Consider the following 23,214-nt stretch of genomic DNA (forward strand, 5'->3'; position numbering starts at 1 on the left):
CAAAGGAAAGTCTAATATCCCCAAAATGCAGAATTATAATGAAGTAATAATTTTAACATTTCAGAAATAATTCAGAACAATTTTCTAAGTGTCAAAAGTCAAAACCTTTCTGCTTCATTTTAAATCCGCTGACCTCCCTCCTCTTCCTTATGCAGCTTCCTCTCCTCCAGTTGTCTGTGTCCCCCTCCTGCTGCCCCTCCTCACTTTGATGGAGCGTCCGTCAAACACGCCAGAGGGGGCAGAGCTCTGGGAGACCAGCGACCAGGGCTGCGACATCATGCTGCGCCACCTTGAGGCTGCACGCAACGTCGCACACAACGCGCAGAGCTACACGGCCAACGCACAGAAGATCTTACAAGGTTGAAAACCCTAAAAAAAAACTAAAAATCGCTCTTTCATCTCAGTTTATTTGTCTCTAAATGTTTCTCAGTATCGTAAAAGTTGCTTTCTGTGTTTCTGTCTCCAGAGTTCCAGTGCGATGACAACCTGCTGGAGGTGTTTAAAACAGACTTTCAGCTGCGGCTGCTGTGGGGAAGCCGTGGAGCTTCAGTCAACCAATCAGACCGCTATAACAAATTCAACCTCATCCTCACTGCGTTGTCACGGAAACTGGAGCCGCCGCCCAAAACACAAACCTTAATCTGACTTCACCTATGCAGCAACTCTCCCACATACTGACAGGCTTCAGTAGAACATGAGGTGGATCAGAAACCAGCTCCGAAGAGAAACAGACTGTAACGAGGAAGAGACGAGCTGCCGTCACTGTGGAGGTAGTCTGAGGTAGAGGAGTTCAAGATCAAACCTCACACACAAACTCTGCTCACCTGCAGCTGACTTTTTATTATATTTTACATCAATTTAAGAACGAGTCTGTCTTTATTTGTGTGTGTGTCAGGGGCTCATAACATCAGTATCCAGTAAAACAATGTAAATCTGCAACTTGTTTAAATCACCTACAGCCTAAAATATATCACACACACACCTATATGAGACTTGTATAAATACATGTAAAAATACACACACATACAAGCAGAATCTGTAACATACATGTAAGAGGACCTACAAAAAGACAACCTTTTAGGGACTGAGATAAACAGCTCTAAGCATCGCCACAATCTGAAAGATAACGTCTTATAAAATGAAGAAGCAGCGCTCCAAAAACCTTAAAAAACATCTCAATACTAAGTTTACCATTTTATTTCCTTAAACAGACACGTTTCTGCAGACCAGAAACTGCAGTCCTATAGGGGATAAAGATCATCCCTGTAGGTGTTCTGACTTTTATTACACAATGAACAATAATGTTGACTCTATTTAACACAATTCTGTTGTGTTTAACTAACCCTAAAGCATATCCTATAATGTAAAAATCCCCAAACATTGGACAAACTGTACATTGTTGTACTTACTAAGATACTGAGATGCAGCAACCACAGATCACCAAACCACTTAATGTTTTGATGACAAAAACTTTCTAAAATGAGGGACTGATATTTGTGAGAACGGAGCCGACAGGAGAGGCTTAAAAGGCTCGTTTTATTTCTATACTGACATTCCAGTGAATCGAGACCATATTTCTTTAACAAGATTTAAAGGAGAAAAATAGCAGATAGCTCTTAATCCTGTGACGAGTACACTCAGAGGAAAATGTACCTTCTAGGTCACTGTCTGCGTATATTGTCTAGCTAGAAATAATAAATGTATTTAACAGTTAGAATGAGTGATTAAGAGTCCAACCTGTGCTTTTGATACAAAACCACCTGACCAGTTTGTTGCTTATTTATCAAGCAAAAAATAGTCTACAGCTCAAATATATAGTATTTTCTCCTTCTCAATACCGATTCCTATACCTGAACTCTGCGTATTGGCCAATACAGAGTACCGGTTCGATACCAATCATGCCTTTGCCATTTGGAATTTCTCTAAACACAAGTTAACTTGATATTAATAGCCATGTTCCCAAAAGGTGTTTTTTCCCCCCAATTCATTGGATGGAAAAAGGTCAACAGTAAATCTTTTTACTTACAAACGAAGCAGAAAATCTGACTTCTTCTTTCTGTACATGTGTATATGTAGCTACTTTTCTTCCAGGGATTCTCTTGACGGATGAAAATATTTTTGTTTCTGCATAAACGTGAATGAATTGATTAAAAAACAGAAATATGTTAAAGTGTGAGAGTAAAGTTGTACATATTTGAAATATAAGCATGTTAATAATTGACTGTACATATTTTCTGTAGAAGACTGTAAGAAAAATATGTGGATGATTTTAATGTTTATATTATGAACTACTGTAAGATTTAATAAATATGGTGTACAATCTGTGTAATATACTGAATATCTGCATGTGTAGTAAAGTTTAAAAATACAGCTGTGATATCACATCCTGGTTGAAAACTTAAAGACACGTTCTTTGTGTTCAGTTCTTAACGGTTTGTGTGATGTTGACACTATTTTAGTTATTTTACTCTTGAATTCATAAAAACTATTAAGCTAAAACGTCCCATCTGGTTAAAAGTCACAGCTGAATTTAAAATCATCACAGAAAACAAACCCACTTTTCATTGCTGCTTATTTTATTAGAACAATATCTTGGAAGAAGAAAACAAAAAAAAAAAAAAGCATTTTGTTCACAAAGTGTCCGACAACATTCAAAGTAAAAAGATGTGCACAACAATATGGAAAGAGAAGTACTGCCATTGGTTATTACAACATATACAACATGGTAAAAACACACATTTACATGGATGTTAATATCCTGCAGAATCACTTGTACCTGCTGTTGATTTCATTTACTGTGATTGGATTAAAAAGAAAAAGGCTTTTCATCTGGAGTTAAACAGCTGGAGAGAATCTGTACATGGTCGTCGACGGTTTCCCACGGGACAAACGTGATGGTCGGAGTTTAAAAAGAAGAGGAATGTAGAACAAGTCGTCGTGTTTCAGCACCACGCTCACAGTAGTAGGCAGGTTTTTATTGTACAAGAACTTAATGCTAACTTTATCATTATTTAGCATCTCAAAGCTGATTTGTTATGTATTTTTTGCATAATATTCAGAATTACAGCACAGTGGCTTTTATAATACACAGCTCACAGTTTTTATGTATTATTGGTATCAAAAATGAACCGTTAATGGGACTTTTGGTAAAGTTTCAAAGCTGCTGCGTTACCACAGTCATCATGTATTCTTTGATTTAAAAGGGACAGTACACTCCAAACAGGCCTGAGCCGAAGTGAAGAAGGAAATTTGAGGGTAAAACTGAAACATTTGGAGCGTCTGTTTGAGAGAAATGCCTTGCAAGCGTCCTCACAGCAACATAAACACTAACTTATGAGGACACAGAGGTGGCTTCTGTATATCACTGCCTTTATCTTTGTCACATCAGAGGATTATAATGTCCACTACGAATAGCTCTGGTATGCCTGAGTGCGCATTTACAATTACAAGCAGGGTTTAGTGCTGAAGCTGGTATTATTATTATTATTTTTTTTTTAAATATAAAAATGCTCACTGGCTGGAGCTTCTCATATGATTTGCTGCCTCTCTGTTTTACATCATTAATGGAATATCTTTGGGTTTTTGACTGAACGAAACTAGCACTGGAAGACACTGCCTCGGGCTCTTACAACTTTTAATAGGCATTATTCACTATTCATTTCTTTTAACATTTTATAGACTAAACATTCAAAAATAATAAATCCATATCGAAGAACAATTTGCAGCCCAAATTGCTTTATAACGGTAGGACCAAAACAATCTATGTAACACTTGACTGCACCTATCTTACATCATAGTTTAGTTTATAAAATGTAAATATGAATCAAATATAAAGGTACAGCCAGCAGCCTGTTGGCTGAGCTTAGCATCATGACTAGAAACAGATGGAAACAGCTAGCCGGGCTCTGTCCAAAGGGTAACAAAATCTGCGTCTCCCTTGTTTAATCTGCAGGTGTAACAACGTCAGGCTGTGGAGAGAGATTTTCTCTCAATATCAGACAGTTTTCTCCGATGCAAACTCGCAGGCGGGAGAGGAAACGTGGAGTAGTGTGAGTGAGAGTTCAAGTAACAACACCTACAGCATCATTCTGTACATTTCACAGCTTCATCGAAGAAACACAGATTTACAACCAAGGCGTTGCCACCTGCTGTTTGGATCGACAAAAGCGGAATCATTAGTGGCATTTTTGTCTTAAATAGCATCAAAAGGAAGTCAAACTTTACTTCAGATGTGTAGTTTTGTTAGTCTATCGAAGAGATACAGTGAATGGTTTAAAAAAAAAAAAAAAAAAATCACCAGAAAGATGAATGAATTCAAAGAATCTAGAAAATCATGCAAAGAAAGTTGGTCAATGCTCGTCAAGAGTTACAAAGAGTATAAAAACCATCAGGAAGAGAGAATTACTAGAGCTCGTTTCTTTTTGTTTTCTCGCTGTGACGCAGTGGTCATTCATAAAGTTCACACCTCCTTCAGCAGACGACACAGACTTTTCATTCAATCACTCATTCATTTACTCGTCCATTTACTCAGATTCAAATGCTGTAGTACTTCAGGGCAAAGTGCATCAGTTCAATTCAAACCTTGTTGTCTCTCATGAAGAGTGTCGATCAAACAAACCTAAAAACAATCACCATGGAAACACATTCAGTATGACATAAAAAGGTGTTAATATGTACAAATCATTCAATGGTAAACAACATCACGCATGTAACACAGGCACATGTACACACATTTACACGTTAACCTGTATGGAAAGTCAAACACCCGGAAACATACACGGTTTTTGGACTGTTTGGCTTTCCATAGACGTGCGAACATGTCGTGCGAACATGTCGTGGATACATGTGTGCGTGTGTCGTCACATTCACTAATAAAACTGATTAAATGGGGGGGGGTTCCAAGGAGATGAGGGTCCCCGAGAAGGGCGGGGCTGAACCCAGGTGGCTGATGGGAGATGTAGTCAGGCGGACGAGCAGACACATCCAGATATGTGTGTAAGTGTGGAATAATCCCTCCACGGTAAAACGACATGAAGTTTTAAGGCAGAGTCAGAGACACCGGAGCTCCTCTTGATGTTTGGTGTTACTAAAAAGTGTCCCAGTTCTGCTGGAGCTGAGCGGTGGTTCGGTGAGGGAAGGCTCCCATCTGCTGGTCGACTGGTGGAATTACAACCCCCGTAGGAAAAGGAGAGGAAAAGTGGGAAAAGAAAGGCTGTAGAGAGGTCCTGTATTCACCTGATAGTCCTGCTATCTAAGAGTAGCTCTGATTCCATCCAGCTGCTGTTTTATTATATATTTAACGCAAACAGAAATCATTCACATGCTGGACTTCCATTCAAACGTCACGATGGCATTCGACATACAACTCGGCCAAAGTTACACACTTTCCTAAAGTTGCAGTTAAAGTCACGGATGAAACACTCGATCATGTTTGGGACACATTTAGGACACGTTAAGGACATGCGGCTGTATGAGGGTGAAGGCAGGCATGAGGAGCAGAGTGGCGCAGGCAGGCAGGCAGACATCACCAACAGAGCACAGATGATGATGATTATGATGATTACAGGGATGAGTTGGAGAAGTGCAGCACTGACTTTGTTAGTGGCAGCAAATACTGCGAGCACAACTGACCCTTAACAAACAGACCCTGACGTTCTTCTGAACTTTAAATGAATGATTTCACCTCATGAGGAGCTGGACCAAAAGTCTGGGAGAAAAGTTTGATTTAGAGAATATGGCAAGTGGAAATATTTCAATAATATATTAAGGAAAAAAATAGTAAATTGAAAAATCTCGAGGGTCCAGTCCTGAACTTTAAAATAGCAATTTGACCAAGAAATAGCTCATCACAAGGTTCACTTACTTGATATTTCCCGAAGCTTTCAGCCACATCTCGTAGCCTTCTTCAGCAGAAGAAGTTGCTCAGTTGCCACGTCATCGTTTGTGATGAGAATTTCTTGTCAAGATGCTATTTTATAGTTTGTGGAGCCCGTTCATTTAAGTGAAAAAGCCTAAAAAAAAGCTACCAAAAGAAGCTTGAACGGTAGCCACTACAAACACCTTTGAGAAACTTTTCCTCCAACACTTTGACCAGCACCCACAGAGGAGATTTAATACATGAATGGCAAATTATCCTGTTAAAGCACACAGCAGGCAGTGAATCAGTGAGGTGGGGAGATGCTTCTGTTCTTCATTAAAGGATAAAATCACACTGAGTTAAAGAGAAAACCTGCTGTTGTACCTGCTCTCTCTGAGCTGAAACGTTCAAGTACACGTGTAACTTTTACCTCCAGTGAGTGGCGTCACAGCAGTTGCTCTCCATTTGCTGTTAAATGGCCTATTTAGACCTCGTATTAACATGCGTCTTGGGTGATCCGATCACAAGAGGACAGCTCTGAGTACAGGTGTGAATGCATTAAGACACATTAAGGTGTAATTTCTAAGACGACATTCAGAGGTGGTCTGGGTGACCACATTCTTTTAGCATTGTGTCCTGGGCCACATCGAAGGACCGCCTACTCAACTGACAAACGAAACATGCTGTCTGGTTTCCATTTGCTTCACTGCAATGCAAATTAACTGTTTGGGTACTCTTACCTCCAAGAAAAGCAGCAGAGAAACTAATAACTGCAATATACCCAGACTCCTTTAAAAATCACCCTTTTCTTGAGAGTTGAGTAAGGAGAAACTTTCTAAAGCTTAGATAGATATAAAATTACACAGCCACCTCAGAGCGTCTCTCCTGGAGGGCTGATGATGTGGCACTGAACTAAAAAACGAAGGGACGAATAGTCTTCATATTGAACAGCCGAGAGAAGAGTAATAATGGGTTACAGCCCTATAGTGTTTTATTTGTGGCCACACGAGACGCATCTTAATGCCAGGTGTGAACTGACTTCCTTTGAGCTACCCACCAGAGATGCATGTTAATATCAGGTCTAAACAGGGTCAAAGGTAAAAAAAAAAACAAGGTTACATGCTAGAATGTTTTCACCCACAGAGAGCAGAACATCAGCAGGTTATTTCTCCTGATGTGATGTTCCCCTAAACAAGGCTGTTAAAAGATATATTAGCCACCACAGAAGTCCCATCTTTTAAGACCCCTACAGACCGGGAAGCAGCAAGTTGCAGCTTCTGTTTGTTTCAGTAGCTTGAATGAGCACAAATGTTCCTGTTTCCCGCCACTGCTGCAGAGGTTTTACTTGGTAAAACGTCAGCGAAGAAGCAGAGAAAACAACTGTGTGATTCTACTGCAGCAGTTGTCACTTTCCGGTCTGAAAAGGTCTTCACAGGCTGCTTCACCACCAGGAGAAAAAGTGTATAAACTCCTGCAGTTCAGGGTGGGACTACTCTACTTATGACCCTCCCTTCTTCCTCTAGTATCCCAGAATGCTTTACTGATTACGGATATGGGAGCATGCACACATTCAAACCTGCCACGTTATCTCTCTTTCCCTCTCTACCTCTCTCTTTCCCCCTCATCACTCTCTTCCTTCGTCACCATCCCCACCACCAATAATCAGCAATCAGCGTGAGCCCTCCACCAGCCAATCAAATCGCCCGGCCACCCTGCAGCCCTCAGGAACCTGCAGTCACATAGAGGAGAGAGCCAGTTACTAAAAGACACCACACACACACACACACACACACACACACACACACACACACACACACACACACACACACACACACACACACACATATACAAACATGATTGAGGTTGAGAAGGTAGGTTTTGTGTTCAGGAGAGACTCTGCCAATTCACTGGGATTTAAAAGGAGAATTCAGGTTTTCCATCGGGGGGGTGAGGACAATTCACATTCAGAGTGGAAAAAAAGGAAGAAGATATTCGGTCTGTTTATGTCATTAGCAGTCAGAGCTGCCGGGACAATCCTTCTCTCTTTCTTTATCTTTTAAGAAGACTACAGGCTTGTGGCCATTGTAACATACTAACTTTTCATGGAGTTGTCAAGATGTTTCACTCGGTCTGGACTGAATGATACTGTCACCTTTAACTGTTTTTGCTGGTACCTTTGACATTTGCTATTAATTTGCATCAAATAATTTACATATTTAAAAATAGAAATGTGTTTTTATCCAAGGCTTTCATATATGCAGTACAGAATAAAACTAAAAAGCCCAACATGTTGTAGATGGATTGAAACTGAATTGTCCTCAAACCCAGTGCTCAGTTTTGTGATGTTATGCAGAAACAATAAAGCAGCAGGTTCACAAACCTTTGTTACATTTGGCAGCCTCCCCTTTAAACACATTTTACCAGTAGATATGTAAGAGCTGGCAGTAGCAACGTGTTCCAGTTAGCTGTTCTCTGCATACAGTCACTCAGTTTATTTGGGTGCCATGATTCTGCACCCTTGTTTGTACTACAAGGTGTTGGCTGCAGTAATCACCCTTCAAAACGTGATTATATTGAGATGGATGGTGTTTCTGTTAAACACCTGCAAAAGAGGATTAATCCATGATGGATATCAATGGAAACTCTCTAATGCTCAGAGCTGCTTCTAATCAGTGACTCAAACAATGACCATAAACAGTCAGTTAATGGGTGAAAGATAACATCAAATACACGATTTGTCAGTGAGAACTATAAGAATTATTCTTACCGCCTCATTTAACTGCAGTGAAACCGTTTTCATACTGCACCTCCTAACATATTCCTAACTTTACCTCCTAAAGCTGAAAGAGTTAAAGAATACAGCTGGTGATATTCGATATCTTCTTTTTGTTAGAGAATGTCATTAAAAAGACCAAAACCAACAAAGAATTGATCCTGCTAACCAAAATATAACATAAAATTGTAATGTTCTTCCTAAGGGACTTTATGCAGGTCATTATTTGCAATCACTGCACCAGAGCACCAAAAGCATATTGGTTACTGCTGAAAATAGTCTCCAAAAATGCAATACTTTTTACAGTTTTAGTAATTTTTGCTAAAACCTACAGTGACCAGCTGTTAAAGGTTGCGCCTTTATTTTAAATGAAACTATATATTTGTGACCTACATTTAAAGATTTACTTGGAGACCGACAGCTTAAGGAACTCCAAAAGTATTCAGAAACTTGGTCTGCTGGTTGATATTATAGAAAAATACAGAATAAAATCAGCTTTACTCTTTGAAATGTCCATCTAAGCTCTGAAAGTACACATTGCATCAAAAAGACTAAACTCCTGTAACAATGTTCAGTATGAAAACGGTCCCTCTAACAAGGCTGAAACCTGTATTAAAATAATTCAACCTTTAGTGTGATGGCACAAGTAACACAATAAAACAATTGTGCAGGCACACACACACACACACACACACACTGCAATCAGACAGAAATAACAACAGGTAAAATCAAAACATCTTCAAATTATGTCGACACATGAATCCAAAGAGTTTGAAATCAGGGAGTTTTAAACGTCTCCAGTTTAAAAACATCAAAATAATTAACAAGTAAAAATAAAAATACATTTCTAATATATTACATTAAACAATCTTAAACACTTTGATCGATGAAGAAGTGGTGTAGCCTTGTGCTGGGCTCAAAACAGCAGTAGAGACATCTTTCTCACACACATACACACGCAGAGAGACCTCATATACAAACCACTCAAACACCATCAAATAGGTTTTTTCCTATTTGCCTTTGTGCTCAAACACTCACCTCTGAAACATCAGTCCCACAGATGTGAGAGGGAGATGAAGATGAATGATTACAGAGTTAGAGGAATAAACAGGAGGAGGATGGGGAGACGGGATGGAAATCAGGAAAGGGAAACACATGAATGTCCATGCAGGTGTGCAGATGTTGTCTTTTTTTCCTTGTTGTAGTGTTATTTTGAGGGACAGAGAGAGCAGGGAGGGTGGAGAGGATGACAGACGGATGAGAGGACAGTGTAGCTTCAGATGTAAGTGACAGCACCTTTGCTGTTTTTCTCCAGGGTGATTTCTACGTAGGAGGTGGGGACGTAGCCCTCCTCGCCGCTCTGCTTCCTCGCCCTCGTCCAGCCGTCGCCTTTATCCTCCTCGATGATGTACAGCACCTGCAATCGAAGAAAATATGTTAGTTGGATCAATTCATTGCTGTTGCTGTCTGCACACAGATCTTATTATTTTAAAATGTGTAAGAAAACACAAAGATAAAAAGGTCCAGTGTGTAACATTCAGGAGGATCTGACCACTAGATGCCACTAAATCCTACAAACTGGTCCTTTAACAAAATGATAAACAAGCATTACCTCGTCTTCTGCCATCACCAGCGTCCCCTCGTTCTGACCTACGAGTCAAAGAAACCACAGTCACATTAAAAACACACCAAAGTTAGCTTAAAAGGTGGTCTTAAACTTTGTTTTCCATGATATATTGTCTTTTCAATAATCATGAATAATGTCTTAAAAAATGCTGATCAGGGCTAAAGAATATCAGGTTTTGTTACTTACCCTTTTGTTGGACACGGTTTCTTAACAATTTATGGGAACTGATCATGTTGCAGCTAAAATAACTATGTTTCTATCACGTTGAATTGTCAGTAAACAACCCTGCAGTGTCTGTACAAGCGTCCATCACTGTCTTTATGTCAGACACATCTGAAGTTTCACAGTTGCTAACTGTAACAATGGCAGCCATATTAAGTAGCAACATGCCTGGCTTAGAAAACCAAAAATCAGTTTGTTTAATGTTTTTTAGATGACAATTTCCCACATCACACCCTAAAAACACAACATTTAAGCTCTTTCTAATAGTTTGGTTGGATTTGTATTATAGCTGCGTCACTTTTCCTTCCAGCTCTGTTCTGTTATTCCCTGAATCCTTGTTACTGTCTGACACAGTGGAGATTTCTAACACCTTATATGCTGTCTGTCCTCACCATCAAAGGAGTAGAGCGCTTTGCAGTGTCCGATGACAGGCAGCGGGTCGTCGTCGTCGAATTCGTCGTCAAACTCGTGCGGGTCGGGTGTCGGTTTCCCGGGCTGTGGAGGGCCCGCGCGGCGGTGAGGTGTGTGATGCTCCTGGCTGGTGTCATCTGTGTAACTGCCCTCAGGACTGATGGGAAACAGGCAGCAGGAGTGAGTTTTGTGTTTGCATGATTAAAATACATCAATGCTTCTTAGCCCAGCGATCAGTAAATTACTCCCATGACAAGAATACTTTAGCAGGAATATTAACGTTGAACCAGTTTAGAGAATGTCATGTGCAACTCTGGATTATTAAATATAAAAAACAACAAGCTTCATATTTGTGTGGATCATTTTAAGACCATCCGAATGTGAATTGAACTACTTAATAATCATCATAATAAAGCTTATTTATTGTAATATAGATTTATTTTGATTTCATATAAATTATTATTTTAAATTACCAGTTTTAAAAAGGTGAAATTGAGCAATAACATGCATTTTTGATAATGCTTTAATTTAGTGGGTTTGTCATTTTAGAATAATTTCCTAATTACATCATAGGAAGCTTTCTGCAAATAACTATGTAATCTGGTGCTAATTATAGGGGAAAGGCTCAATTTAAAGTAATTAATTAATGTATTATAGTATGCAAATTTCACATTTTTAAATGTTTAGCTGACCTGCTGTGCACTGAAGAAAATACTGTCTAATTAATTTACTTAATTGGAAGAGTACCAATTGAACTCCATTTTCCCTACAATCAGTAAAACATTTACATAGGATTATAGAAAACTTCCTAGGAAATTACTCAAAACTTATAGAATTTACAAAGTAAGGAATTACCTAATTTGTATTTGTTCACTGGTGTGACAAACAAACATTCAAACACACAAGCATAAATAAATCCTCTATTTTATACAAACACACAAGGATTACATCACTGCAAAGATTCCTTACTGAACTGATTCACTTACTCTTAACCAGTCATTCATAAATAACTTATGTTTAAATAACTGCCTGAACATCTCTCTCTCTCTCTCTCTCTCTCTCTCTCTCTCACTGTGCGACTGTTTACCTCTCTCTGCCTTGAGGAGTGTGATGGTGGTTGTCAGCGCTGTGTCTTCTGTCCCCCCTGGAGCTCTGCTTTCCCTCCACCTCAGATAACCAAGTCTGTCAACACACAGAGAGAGAGAAAGAGTTCATATTACAAGTAGTAACCACACAGAGTATCTTCTTTACGGAGCTGGGCCGGAGATGGAGCCAAAAGCCGTATACATCAAGTATTGACATAATATACTAATTTAAAATGAGATGAGACTTTTTTTAAACACTTATTCTTCTTTTCCTTCCCTAACCCTCCAACACCGTTTTGCGTTTCGTGGTCACAGATTTCAGGACATGACTGATATTTAAGGGAGGGCGGGGTACAGTATGTCATAAACAACGTCATTATTCTATACATTCTAACTTAACATACATTTAACATTAGCCAGTGACAGTTTGAGATTAGATTAGCTGCCATTAAAGATAGGAGAAACATGTTAACATTTAGAAAAGACGATGGTAATTGAGGAAATTCAGGTTTACAGCAAGATGCAAGACTTTTTCACTGCCTTCCCAAAGCTCACTAAGGGGAGCACTAACATTGTTCCACAGCAGCCACACAGACAAGGCTGCCCGCACATGTAATTGTTGTTTATCAGCCTCGTCAGCACAGGCATCGGCCAATGCCAGTAGCAATTAATTGGTCCATCTATACGTAGGTTTTACAGTCATGTGTTACTTGGGTAAATTATATCCAACTCTTCAGTCCTTCATACCTCGTTTTTGTGGATTTCCGAGCGCAGCTTCTCCATGTTACATATGGTCTCTGATATTTTGGGCTGTAGGCTAATGGGGTCTCCCATCTGTGGGTTCTTCTCATACACATCCTTCATCTTGTTCAGGGCGTCTCTGAAAGACACAAACAAACATGCACTGGAGTTAATGGGATGGATTAATGATAATAAGCAGTGTAATTATTCAGATTTTTCTGGATAAGTGATGATGCTTTAGACTGGGCAAGGAATTGTGGGTAAGGCCCTACCTCTGATCCATCTCTTTCTGGAGCTCTTTGCTGAGCTCGTCGATCCTCTGCTGCAGCCTCTTCCTCCTCTGTTCGGGGGGTAAGTGGCTGAAATCCTCCAAAGATGGGGCCTGATGGTAAGAAAACACAAACACACACATATCTTAAACTACATATTAATTCAGAATGAACTCAGTCATGTGGAAGAGTGATGCCGTTAAAATATAACAGGCGGACTAAAGATTAATCTATATACGTTTCTCTGAGGTGTGGAGAGGTCTTAAGCTGCACCCACTGGTCAACACACTTTCTATAAAACCAAGACTTGAAAATAAGCAGCTAAAATCAAACTTAACTTAAATGAAAGAATAGTTAATAAAAGGCAAATTTTATCAATATTTTTGCTTCTGAAGTGTCCCAGTGTCAGTACGAGTAGCTATTAATATAATTAAGGAAAATGGACTAAAACGGAAGCTAAAACTATTTATATTTATGTGGATTTAACGCAGCTTTAGTTTGTAAAAATAATATTATAAATGGAAACAGAAGGCAGGAAATCTATTTGAACTAGGAGCTAACGTTACTATCACTACTGGGTTTATATATTGGATACTATGGGAAGTCCTACATGGTGAGGATACGTGCACAAGCACCTACACTGCTCGATCTTCTTGTAACTACTCTATAGAGACACACACTCTCTCACTTACCGTCTTTACTGACCACTGACGCATTAACCATTACAGTAAAAAGAGACAAACAACATGGGATGCTGGTTAGTTTCAGTACATCAAATAGCCAACATGCCTGTTTGTCAGCAAGAAAACCAGTCAGACTGATGTGTGTTCCCACTGTGGCCAGAAGGTAAATCAAAAGTGGATCATCACGCACCAAAAGGCTAGTTTATATGTTCTCACATAGTTTGTGTTCATTAAACAACAGTTGGCTTTGTTATTTAATGGACACGATATTTTAATATAGTATTAGTATTTGTAGTATTTGTAACATTTCAACAGCTTATTAACTAAGGTTTGGTTTAGGCACAAAAAAGATCAATTAGGGTATATTCATGAATTGTAGGGCTGCACAATTAATCCAGATATTATCAAAATCTGAATATGGCCATCAGCCCCAATGAATGTTCACATACACTCTCTACAAACAGTTGAAATGTTACAAATACTGATCTGTAGACGGACTATCCGAATAAAGTGTTACCTAGAAGTACCCTGTGGAGCTCTTGATCAGTAGTAGTAAAAGTTTTTTGTTTGTATTGTGCAGATAATATTCCTGCTGCCGGTTTCATGCAGTTACACCTATTGACAGTTGGTGGCAGTAATGTGCCAATAAGTGTAACAGTGCACCTCAAAAGGCAGTCGGAGGAAGACTGTGAGCGAGCAAATATGGAGGATAACAACTCAGGATTTTAAATGAGAAATTCTGATTACTTTCATTATGGATTAATCTGCAGATTAAAGTATTATCTTGACTGTTTTGTCTTTACAGAGTCAGAAAACAGCAAAAAATTTTGACCCACAGTCCAAAACTCAAAGATATTTAGTTTACTATCATATACAACAAAGAAAGACAGCCAATGTGAGAAGCTGTAATCAGAAAAATTACTAAAATTGTCAATTATCAAAAAAGTTAGCAAATAATTTTCTGTCAGCCAACTAATCGATTGATCGATGCAGTTCTGATTAAACTATGCAAATATTGAATGAATTCAACATGATTGTTAGGCCTCAAGGATACACACAATGCATTTTGGTGAGAGGCGCTGAATATATTGTGTTTGTTTACAAGAAAACTCCACAGGACATTTAACTGACTTTCCCTGTCGGGAATACATCCCTCTGAATAAGCAGTGAGTATCGTTTCAGTGGTAAAACTGACAGTCAGGCAGCCTGTTGGTCCACCTGTTCTTCTGAGGGCCACTTGACAGATTAGCCACATTGAACAGGAGCCAATCACAGATGGTCCTGACAGTACTGACGGTAGAAAAAGCCAATCCAAGCATTGGCTTGGCACTGAGACCGGCTGTTATTTACAAGCTTGTGTTAAAAGTGTCTGAAAGCAGAACGCTTCAGAGCATACTGACACTGTTAGCAGAGCCTCTGCAACGCACACACACACAGAGATCACTGCAAACTCGGGCCAGATCAACATCAACGCAACACACCTGATGTTGGTAACACATTTCCCCACACAACACTGCAACCAGAATGCCAAAAACCCTCCACACACACCATCAATCACCAAGGGTCCTCCATGTTGTGATTGGAGCAAAAATCTGTCTCATAAATGAAAAGGAGATAATAAAAATAAAAAAACTAAATCAAAAGAAACAGAAGGAATAAGAAAGAGAAACAAACAAAGAAAGACAGATACAGAAAAAAAAAAAACAAGGTGTCTGCAGGTTCCAGCAAGCCAAAATTAAAGTTTTAAAAATATGAACACAATACTGTTCAGACATAACAAAAGAAAAAACGTGTTTAAAATCAAAAAATACTATTTAAAGGTCGGGAATTAAATTGAACTTTTCTACTGTTTCTCCAGGAACTGCAGACACCCTGTAGAAGAAAATGTAAAAAAACATCACATCAACCTATCTTAAATCAAACACACTACAACGCTACTTCCTGTCTCACCCCTCTTCTCAGGCCCCTCAAATTCTGGGGGATTCTGGGTACTGTAGTCTTTATCTCAGACAGATAGTGGCTCACTAGATCAGTGCTGAATCGGGATGAAGGAAAAATGTTGGAGGTGGACCGGGGACGGGAGGAGGAGGAAGGTGGAGGAGGAGGAGAGGAGGAAGGGGACTGGTGGGGAGCAGGAAGAGAGGACAAAGCCAGAGGTCAGGATGACACTTTCTATGTATTTGTGCTGTATTATGAAAAGTATTTCTTGGGGGAGAGAGAGTCTGAAACAGAATTTATCATTAAAACATTCAGGTTTACATGGATATCATCAACACGAGTCATAAAAGAGTCGGAGCGCTTTGATGACTTCAAAAGTGACTCATTCAAGCTTCTTTAACCCATTTGCGCCCAAAGACCAGTATGATGTGAAAAAATGCCATAACATTAGTTCTGATTTGTCTTAAGTCTTGAAATCTGGTACAGACACACTTTGGGCAAGTATGTAACAGTACAAATTAGATAAAAGTGTAATTTTTCATGTGATCAAAAAATTTAAATGTCTGGATTTTTAAAAAAATTGTAAAATGTTGTTTATTAAATGTTTCACATATGATTCTTTTAGACTACATATGTGTATCTTTAATATTCAAATTATGAGTTTATAGATACCAAACATTTGATTGTGTTCCTTGATACAGATACAGAATTTCTTATATTTAGTCTCTTTAGGGTACAGGGGAATACTGTTTCTTCCTAAAATAGTAGAAAATGCCTTAGAATGAATGAATACTGTGATTTTCATATATCACACAATAAACGTTGTATAGAATTATTATTAGTTATGCAACAAGTGAAAGTATTCGCTTGAGGGGTCTTCTCCATTAGTTTCAGTTGGTTTTAAGTGTGTTTGTTTTCTTCTATTAAACCTGTTACATGTATTTCAGAGGCAGTAGTTCTCAATCTCAAAAAAGCAAGATTAAAAATTTCAGTCACAGGCACAAATGGGTTAAATGTTGTTCCTAAGCCCTTAAGAACACGTATCTGTAAGGTGATGTTAAGGTTCTCTTAGTTGTTTTTAAAGCCATACATGAGCAGGAGCCCCTGTATATCTCAAAACCTCTCTGCCCCTACTCCAACTCTAGGCCTCTTGAAACCTCAGAACAATAGTTTTTAACCGTTCCATGATCGAGGTTAGTGGGTAAGGGAGATCGTGCCTTTGGGTGGCAGCTCCTAAGATTTGGAATAGCCCTTGTGACTTATTTAGTCAGAAATACTTCATATTATTGAGAAATACTTAAAATTTGAAGTCAGGTTTTCATCAGATTTAAAATTTCAACTTGTACGGGACACGCCTGTGAAACTTTAGGGTGCCATGTGTTAAACAATTAAACTAATCCATATACACAAACACACACCCTTATTCATCACACAGGTTCCTGATACTGTGAGGCAGCTGATGACGTGAACATGAACCAACAGCAGATAGTTAATGATTAACCAACATGGTCTTTATGGCAAGGGACAAGGTCCAAGGAGTGTATCGGAGGAAATATTTAAGAGTGTTGTTGCAAAATCCAGAGAGACATGACAAAAAACTACAACTTGAGACAATATGAGAATTCGACAGGGGTGCAGAGAAAGTAATAAAACATGAGAAAATATCGACAATCTGCAAATGTAAGTGTAAGAAAGTGTCTCTGCCAGAGGAAAACACTGCAGAAGGCAGGGATGGAGTAATTAGAATGACTGTGTTCAGGATGTGACTAATAGCGCTGCAGGGTGGGGATTTTCTGTTGCACTAACTATAATTCATCTCTCAGGCAGCAAACACTGGTGCTTTCTTAAATTATATTACTGAACAATGAATCAACTACCAGCAAAATTAAGAAAAACTGACTCATTGTTCTTTATAAAAATGACATAAATGGTGAAATTCTGAAGGCACTTTCTTGGAATAGTATATCTGTACTGTATTATGAAGAGCCCTCATATACATTTCCATTTAGTCATAATGAATTATTGTCCATATTTATATTATATATATATATAATATATATATAAAAATATATAAGTATATTGATACATAACATCTGCACTTATGAAACACTGTGATGATTATAAGTATCCTATGAACGTTGATTAATGGCTTTCCAGCTAAATGTGTTTTTATGAGCACAGTTGTAATAAAATTATTTGTTGTTTTTCCAATTTTGTCTCAGAGTTTTTATAGTTTATTTTCTGGCGAGCACCCCTCACTCCTTGTACCTTTGGTTTCTTCCCGAACAGCCACAGCTTGTTCTTGGTTCTGCTCATAGGGTGTTTCGGGTCGGATCGTGGCCCTGGGGCGCTGTCTCTCTCTCCTTTGGGTGTGTTGCTGATGGTTCCGTCTGAACCCGTTCTGCTTAGATTCTGACTGAAGTCCTCGAAGGGGAAGTCGCCTGGAGGTTCAAAGCCTGACTTGAATGACTCAACGACGATGGCTGAATCCTGGGAAGAAGGGAAGATAAAATTAGATGGACAGGTGAGTGGTGGGAGATTTATTTTGTCAGGGACAGTGTTCTTACAGTACAACCGTCCTCTACTACATACCCTTCTCTCGTCGACAGCTTTGGCAGCAGAAACCATTCCTTCTAGACATTTGGAGACGATGGGAATGACTCTCCGCTCGGCCTCAGCGAAGCTCCGGTACGTCTCTCCGAGCTTCACTGTCCGACGTTCATCCATGTCCTGCAGATTCTGTAACACAGAGCAGAGGAAGTGATATTAACACTAGTAACAAGACAAGTGGTGCGGAGCTCAACAACACTTGGCAGTAAACAATCTGTTGGAGTTAGCAGATCTGCTCCCTGGGCTGATACTAAGTCAGTATATTAGTAATGGTTTACATGAGACAAGCTGCCAAGTTAAACATTTATTGGGGCACTTGCCCATGTAACAACTCTTTCTCTAAACACAACAATGGTTTTAGTGAGGAATGCCGAAGTATGCAACCTTCTGCCCTTTGGTAGGCGCTGTAGAGCACTCTACACCGAAACAACCACACACAGGAACCGTTTCTTTCCACAGGCCATCACTCTGATGAACAGTTCAGTCAGCAGTCATACAGTGTCAGTTAACACTAAAATACCCATTTTCCACTCATGATATCATCCCTAATAAATCCTGCACACTGTATATAGAAAAGTATACTTGTGTATAGTTCTGTGTTTATTTGTACCTAACTTTGTTCAGCTTTGTTGTTTTTGTCTTTCTATATCTTCCTGTAAATTGTTCTGTGTGTAACATTGAGAGCACCAAATTCAAAGTCAAATTTCTTGTACAGTATGTGTACACATACTTGGCCAATAAAACTGGTTCTGATCCTGAAATAACAGGGAAAAGGTGAAGGTTTTAGTGCTGCTGGTACTCTTTAATTTATGAGACAATATGAAACAAAAGTCAGAAAAATAGGTTATTTATTTATTTATTTTTTTAAATCACTCTTTAACCAAATCAACTGACCAGTGACTGTAATTCAGATCCCAACAGGACAATAACTTCATGTCATTTTTGGATGGATTCTGCAGTATAACATGTTCGCGTTACCTTGAAGATGTGCGGTATGGCGTTGTTGAAATGTTTCCACTGCTCTGCGTTGAAGTTTTGTAGCTGAGCAGCGTACTCGTTCTTACTCTCGTCAGCCATGTGAGTCCGTAGGTAGAACTGGGATTTGGCCTGAACAAATTACACCAATGCAAACATTAGAACCGCATTAGCTGAAGCCTCAACAACCTCTTGTCCGTCCAACATGACCACACAAGAAAAACTGCACACATAATGGCACTTAGACCCATTCTGCAGCTAAAAAGCAATGCTTAGGAAAAACAGAATATTAAGCCTTTTCCCTTAAAAGGATGGAAAGTCATGTTGGGTTCAACAGCACAAACAACACATAGACACAATGCTCCTGATTCCGCTGCCCTGAACACTGTTAACAAATTAAGATTTTACTTAACTTCTTGCTTTAGGGTTAACACCTCCTCTTATTTCCATAGTTATTCTGTTAAAGACGGTTACATAGACAGTACCTCATCTGAAAACAAGGCTTACTGGGCTGTTTTACCTCTAGATGGAAATGTTTATTTTCCTTCATAGTCTAATTATACAGTAAATGTGGGGGGAATAGAGCTACGGTATAATTTCATAGGCATCAATTATACAGCGCTAACTTTAAGTAAAACAAAAATACTAGGTATGATGAAGTAAGTTATTCTGTTATTGAATTGTGGAACTTTAAATACAGATTTTAATGTCAAAAGACGAAATAACTGTGTTTATTGTCTCCCATGTAAAGTTAGGGTTCATCCAATAATTTACTGTCTGGAGTCATCTGCTCACTATAGATTAAAAGTAAACATGATGGTATAGTTACTAATAATAAAAAAAAAGGAGAAGTAGAGGACAGTTTATCACACCGGCTTACAGATGAACAAATGTTTGACAGTGGGTGTGTTGTGTTACCTTCTCCACCTCTGATTTGGTGGCGTTGATGTCATTATCTAATCGATCGTAGTTAATCTGGGATTTTTCGGCTTCTTTACACTCTCTCTCAAACTTTCTTTTACTCTGAAAAAAAGAGACAAAGAAATAGAGAAAAGGCACCGTGTTAAATAAAAAATAATATACTGTATAACCTCTTCATTATAAATCACTGTCTCTATTTCCTGTCACTTTCAATGAGTTCCCAGTAAATAAAACTACAAAAATATGTGAATGGGATATTAAAAAAAAAAAAAAGGGGGGAAAAAAGTCAACAAGGGAGATGAATCAGACAGAAAGAGATAGTTTACTCCCTGCCAGCACCATCTGGGTCACATTAGTAGAGGAGGAAACACAGTGAATAGCTGAGACATTACAATCCAGTCACTAAGTAGTCACTATTAAAGTCACGCAGACCACACACTGAAACTGAAACACTCCCCATCAGATGTGCCAGAGTAAAGTAACTCAAATAATAGGCTACAGGCCAGAAAATGTGACTGAATATGTATTATTTATAAATTTAACAAGCAGCAATTAGCTTTTCAGCTCTTATGGAATTGTGGTGGTTAATTATAAGTCTTCTAATGAGCGGGCCGTTATAAAATAACTCAGCAAATGCAATTGAATGACCTCAGAAGTGAACAAATGGAATCTCTCTCTGGGGCCTTTTAATCGCCAAAAAGAAGGTTGTCAAGGGCCAAATGTGGCACATGGGCTTTTGCTTTGGATTGATTCGGGAGGGGCTGGTCTACATAGAGGCCTGTGTGTGTGTGTGTGTGTGTGTGTGTGTGTGTGTGTGTGTGTGTGTGTGTGTGTGTGTGTGTGTGTGTGTGTGTGTGTGTTTCCTGGTCCTGGCCCCTATCCTTGGTCCCCATGGACTGGGAAGTTTGCCAAGAAGAAGAAAAGGACAATGCTGTCTTTTCACAGTCAGAAACAAACATTCTAATATTATACTTTCGATTAATTTAGAACAGTACAGAGAGCATATCACACTAATTTTGATATAAAAAACATATATAAGTACCAGAAATGTAACAGATGTCTCTTCACTGAACAATAGCAATGTGAGGAATTAGGGGGAAAAGTGGATCCCTATTTGTCCTGCAGTTACCTTTGTTAGCATTTCTTGTATTCCTCATGCAAACAAGTATGAGATGAGTACAGCTGGCTGCCGCTAACAGAGAATATTTACACTAAACACTTAATTCTTACTCTCCATCCCTCCTCCTCCTCCTCCTCCCTCCTTCCTCACTTACATTGTCCATCTGTTTCCAGCAATGATCCAAATACTGCTGGGCCTTCCTGCCCTCCTGTAGATGCTGCTCATACACACACACACACACACATACACACATACACACGACATTTACACAGAAAATACACAAAAACAATGTATATAAGAACACATTCATATGCACATAAACAAAATGACTGGACTTAAACAATTTATGTCACAGTTACATACACAATAACAATCCACTGGAAAGAAAAGGGCAGAGTCTGCAGCTACAGAGTTACTAGTCTTGTGACTAAAGCATTGTTGACAGCGCAACTGAGACTTAACTGCACTGAAACCTAGTTACTTATTACAAAGGTCAGTCATCATGAAACGGTATGTTACAGCCGCATATTGTACAAATGTCATATCATATGTTTGATTTTCTCTGCTAAAGTTCTACTTATTAGTTTTTTCCACCATCAGCGGATTGCGTTTGCTCAGTTGTCATGATGGAGATGGATCTGTTGACATGCGTTGATGACGATCACATGATGTGGTTAAAAGTCCAGAAAAGGCCAGAGTTGGGACTGTTCTGTCAAACAAGTATTTATTATTTATTATCATATACTGAGCGTGCAGGTCAACACATCTACCTCCATCACAACTGAGCAGAACTCCATCGTGCTCATAAAGCTCCAGGAAAAGCTGGTATACAGACCATTAATAGGGGTTGGCTGGTTTAACAAAGGCCAAGAATTAACTTGCTTAATATTTTTGAATATGTTGCAAATATAAGATCTAATATTTGTGACATGAAGGGATTTACCCTATGCCTTACTTTGCCTTTAACCACTATGCATTCATATGCTTTAGATTGATCAACTATACACTCACATACGTAAGAAAGTTTTTCGTTCTCTTAAATCAAAGACTTGGGAGCACAGTGGATTACCAAGTGAGTGAAAAAAACAATACTTTGTGTGGCAGGTAATAAGAAAACAAAAGAATACATCATTGCATGGATGAGGTTAAAATCCTAACTCTGGTCCACAACATTATTAAACAACTACTGAATGGGATATGTGTTTCTTTATTCTTCAACCGGCAAAGATCGGTGCTAAAAAGGCCCACTGCTAGCCCTAATAAAGCCAACATTAACAACTCTCCAGTCATGAACTCACATCATTATGAATAAAGAACACTAAAAACTACAACCTTTCACTTTAGCATCAGAATGTAGCTTGTTGCCAGCGGGGTTGTTTTCAATTAATATGACAAACATAAACAAGCAAAGCCATAACTGGGAACAACAGCCTTATATGTGTGAGTGAAATTTAATGTCATATTTGACAAAAGGACAAAAGAAGAGGGCGCTGTTCTTCCAAAGCACATGGATCTCAAGTTTTCAGCATTGATGGCATCAGCAGATGGTGGCAGAAGTAAAAGACAGATGGTTAACATGAATCCAACATATTTATCCCCTTGAGAAAACTAAACAGAAAACAAATGCACATGAGACGACACAGAGGATACTGAGGAAACACAGCAAGAGGAAGTAACAGGTTTTCTGAGAAATGTGTTCTTAATTATCAATAGATTAACTGAAAATAAACCTTGTGTGCCACTTTTATTCAGCATGCGGAGAACAGTGAAGTATGAGCTTGTAGTGTACTCACATGCTTCCTCTCAGATTTGAGGTCTTGGCTGTACCTCATCAGCTCTCCATACACCTTTTGAGACATCTCCTCCGCCACCACCTCCCTCTGACCAGCAAAGTCGTTGAGTTCATTCAGTATGGAGTAGAAGGACAGACATGATGTGAACCTGCACAACAGACACGCATTAAATATGTGACTAAGACTGCA

The 23,214-nt window shown here is 38.9% G+C and overlaps 2 protein-coding genes across 6 annotated transcripts in view; one reads left to right on the forward strand and one right to left on the reverse strand.

Moving 5' to 3' along the window:
• Positions 1 to 2,329, forward strand: part of bcar3 (BCAR3 adaptor protein, NSP family member) — a 69,815-nt gene extending 67,486 nt beyond the window's left edge. For all 3 annotated transcript variants that reach the window (XM_051377990.1, XM_051377991.1, XM_051377992.1), the window contains 2 exons: positions 156 to 359; positions 467 to 2,329. In XM_051377990.1, coding sequence (XP_051233950.1) covers positions 156 to 359; positions 467 to 645 — 383 coding nt within the window. In that variant the 3' untranslated portion in view covers positions 646 to 2,329. The remainder of the gene's footprint in view (positions 1 to 155; positions 360 to 466) is intronic.
• A 226-nt stretch (positions 2,330 to 2,555) lies between these two features.
• fnbp1l (formin binding protein 1-like) overlaps positions 2,556 to 23,214 on the reverse strand; it is a 52,128-nt gene continuing 31,469 nt past the window's right edge. The window contains exons 4-17 of one of the 3 annotated variants that reach the window (XM_051377995.1): positions 23,026 to 23,173; positions 21,387 to 21,449; positions 20,110 to 20,214; positions 19,195 to 19,323; positions 18,199 to 18,345; positions 17,875 to 18,096; positions 15,619 to 15,789; positions 12,989 to 13,098; positions 12,723 to 12,855; positions 11,978 to 12,072; positions 10,872 to 11,047; positions 10,243 to 10,280; positions 9,927 to 10,047; positions 2,556 to 7,586 (exon numbers count right to left, since the gene is read on the reverse strand). In XM_051377995.1, coding sequence (XP_051233955.1) covers positions 7,579 to 7,586; positions 9,927 to 10,047; positions 10,243 to 10,280; positions 10,872 to 11,047; positions 11,978 to 12,072; positions 12,723 to 12,855; positions 12,989 to 13,098; positions 15,619 to 15,789; positions 17,875 to 18,096; positions 18,199 to 18,345; positions 19,195 to 19,323; positions 20,110 to 20,214; positions 21,387 to 21,449; positions 23,026 to 23,173 — 1,666 coding nt within the window. In that variant the 3' untranslated portion in view covers positions 2,556 to 7,578. Of the gene's footprint in view, positions 10,048 to 10,242; positions 10,281 to 10,871; positions 11,048 to 11,977; positions 12,073 to 12,722; positions 12,856 to 12,988; positions 13,099 to 15,618; positions 15,790 to 17,874; positions 18,097 to 18,198; positions 18,346 to 19,194; positions 19,324 to 20,109; positions 20,215 to 21,386; positions 21,450 to 23,025; positions 23,174 to 23,214 lie in introns of all 3 variants that reach the window. The other 2 variants (XM_051377994.1, XM_051377996.1) reach the window with 2 other exon arrangements.

This window comes from Dicentrarchus labrax, unplaced genomic scaffold (assembly GCF_905237075.1).
Source record: "Dicentrarchus labrax unplaced genomic scaffold, dlabrax2021, whole genome shotgun sequence".
Classification (NCBI taxonomy): domain Eukaryota; kingdom Metazoa; phylum Chordata; class Actinopteri; family Moronidae; genus Dicentrarchus; species Dicentrarchus labrax.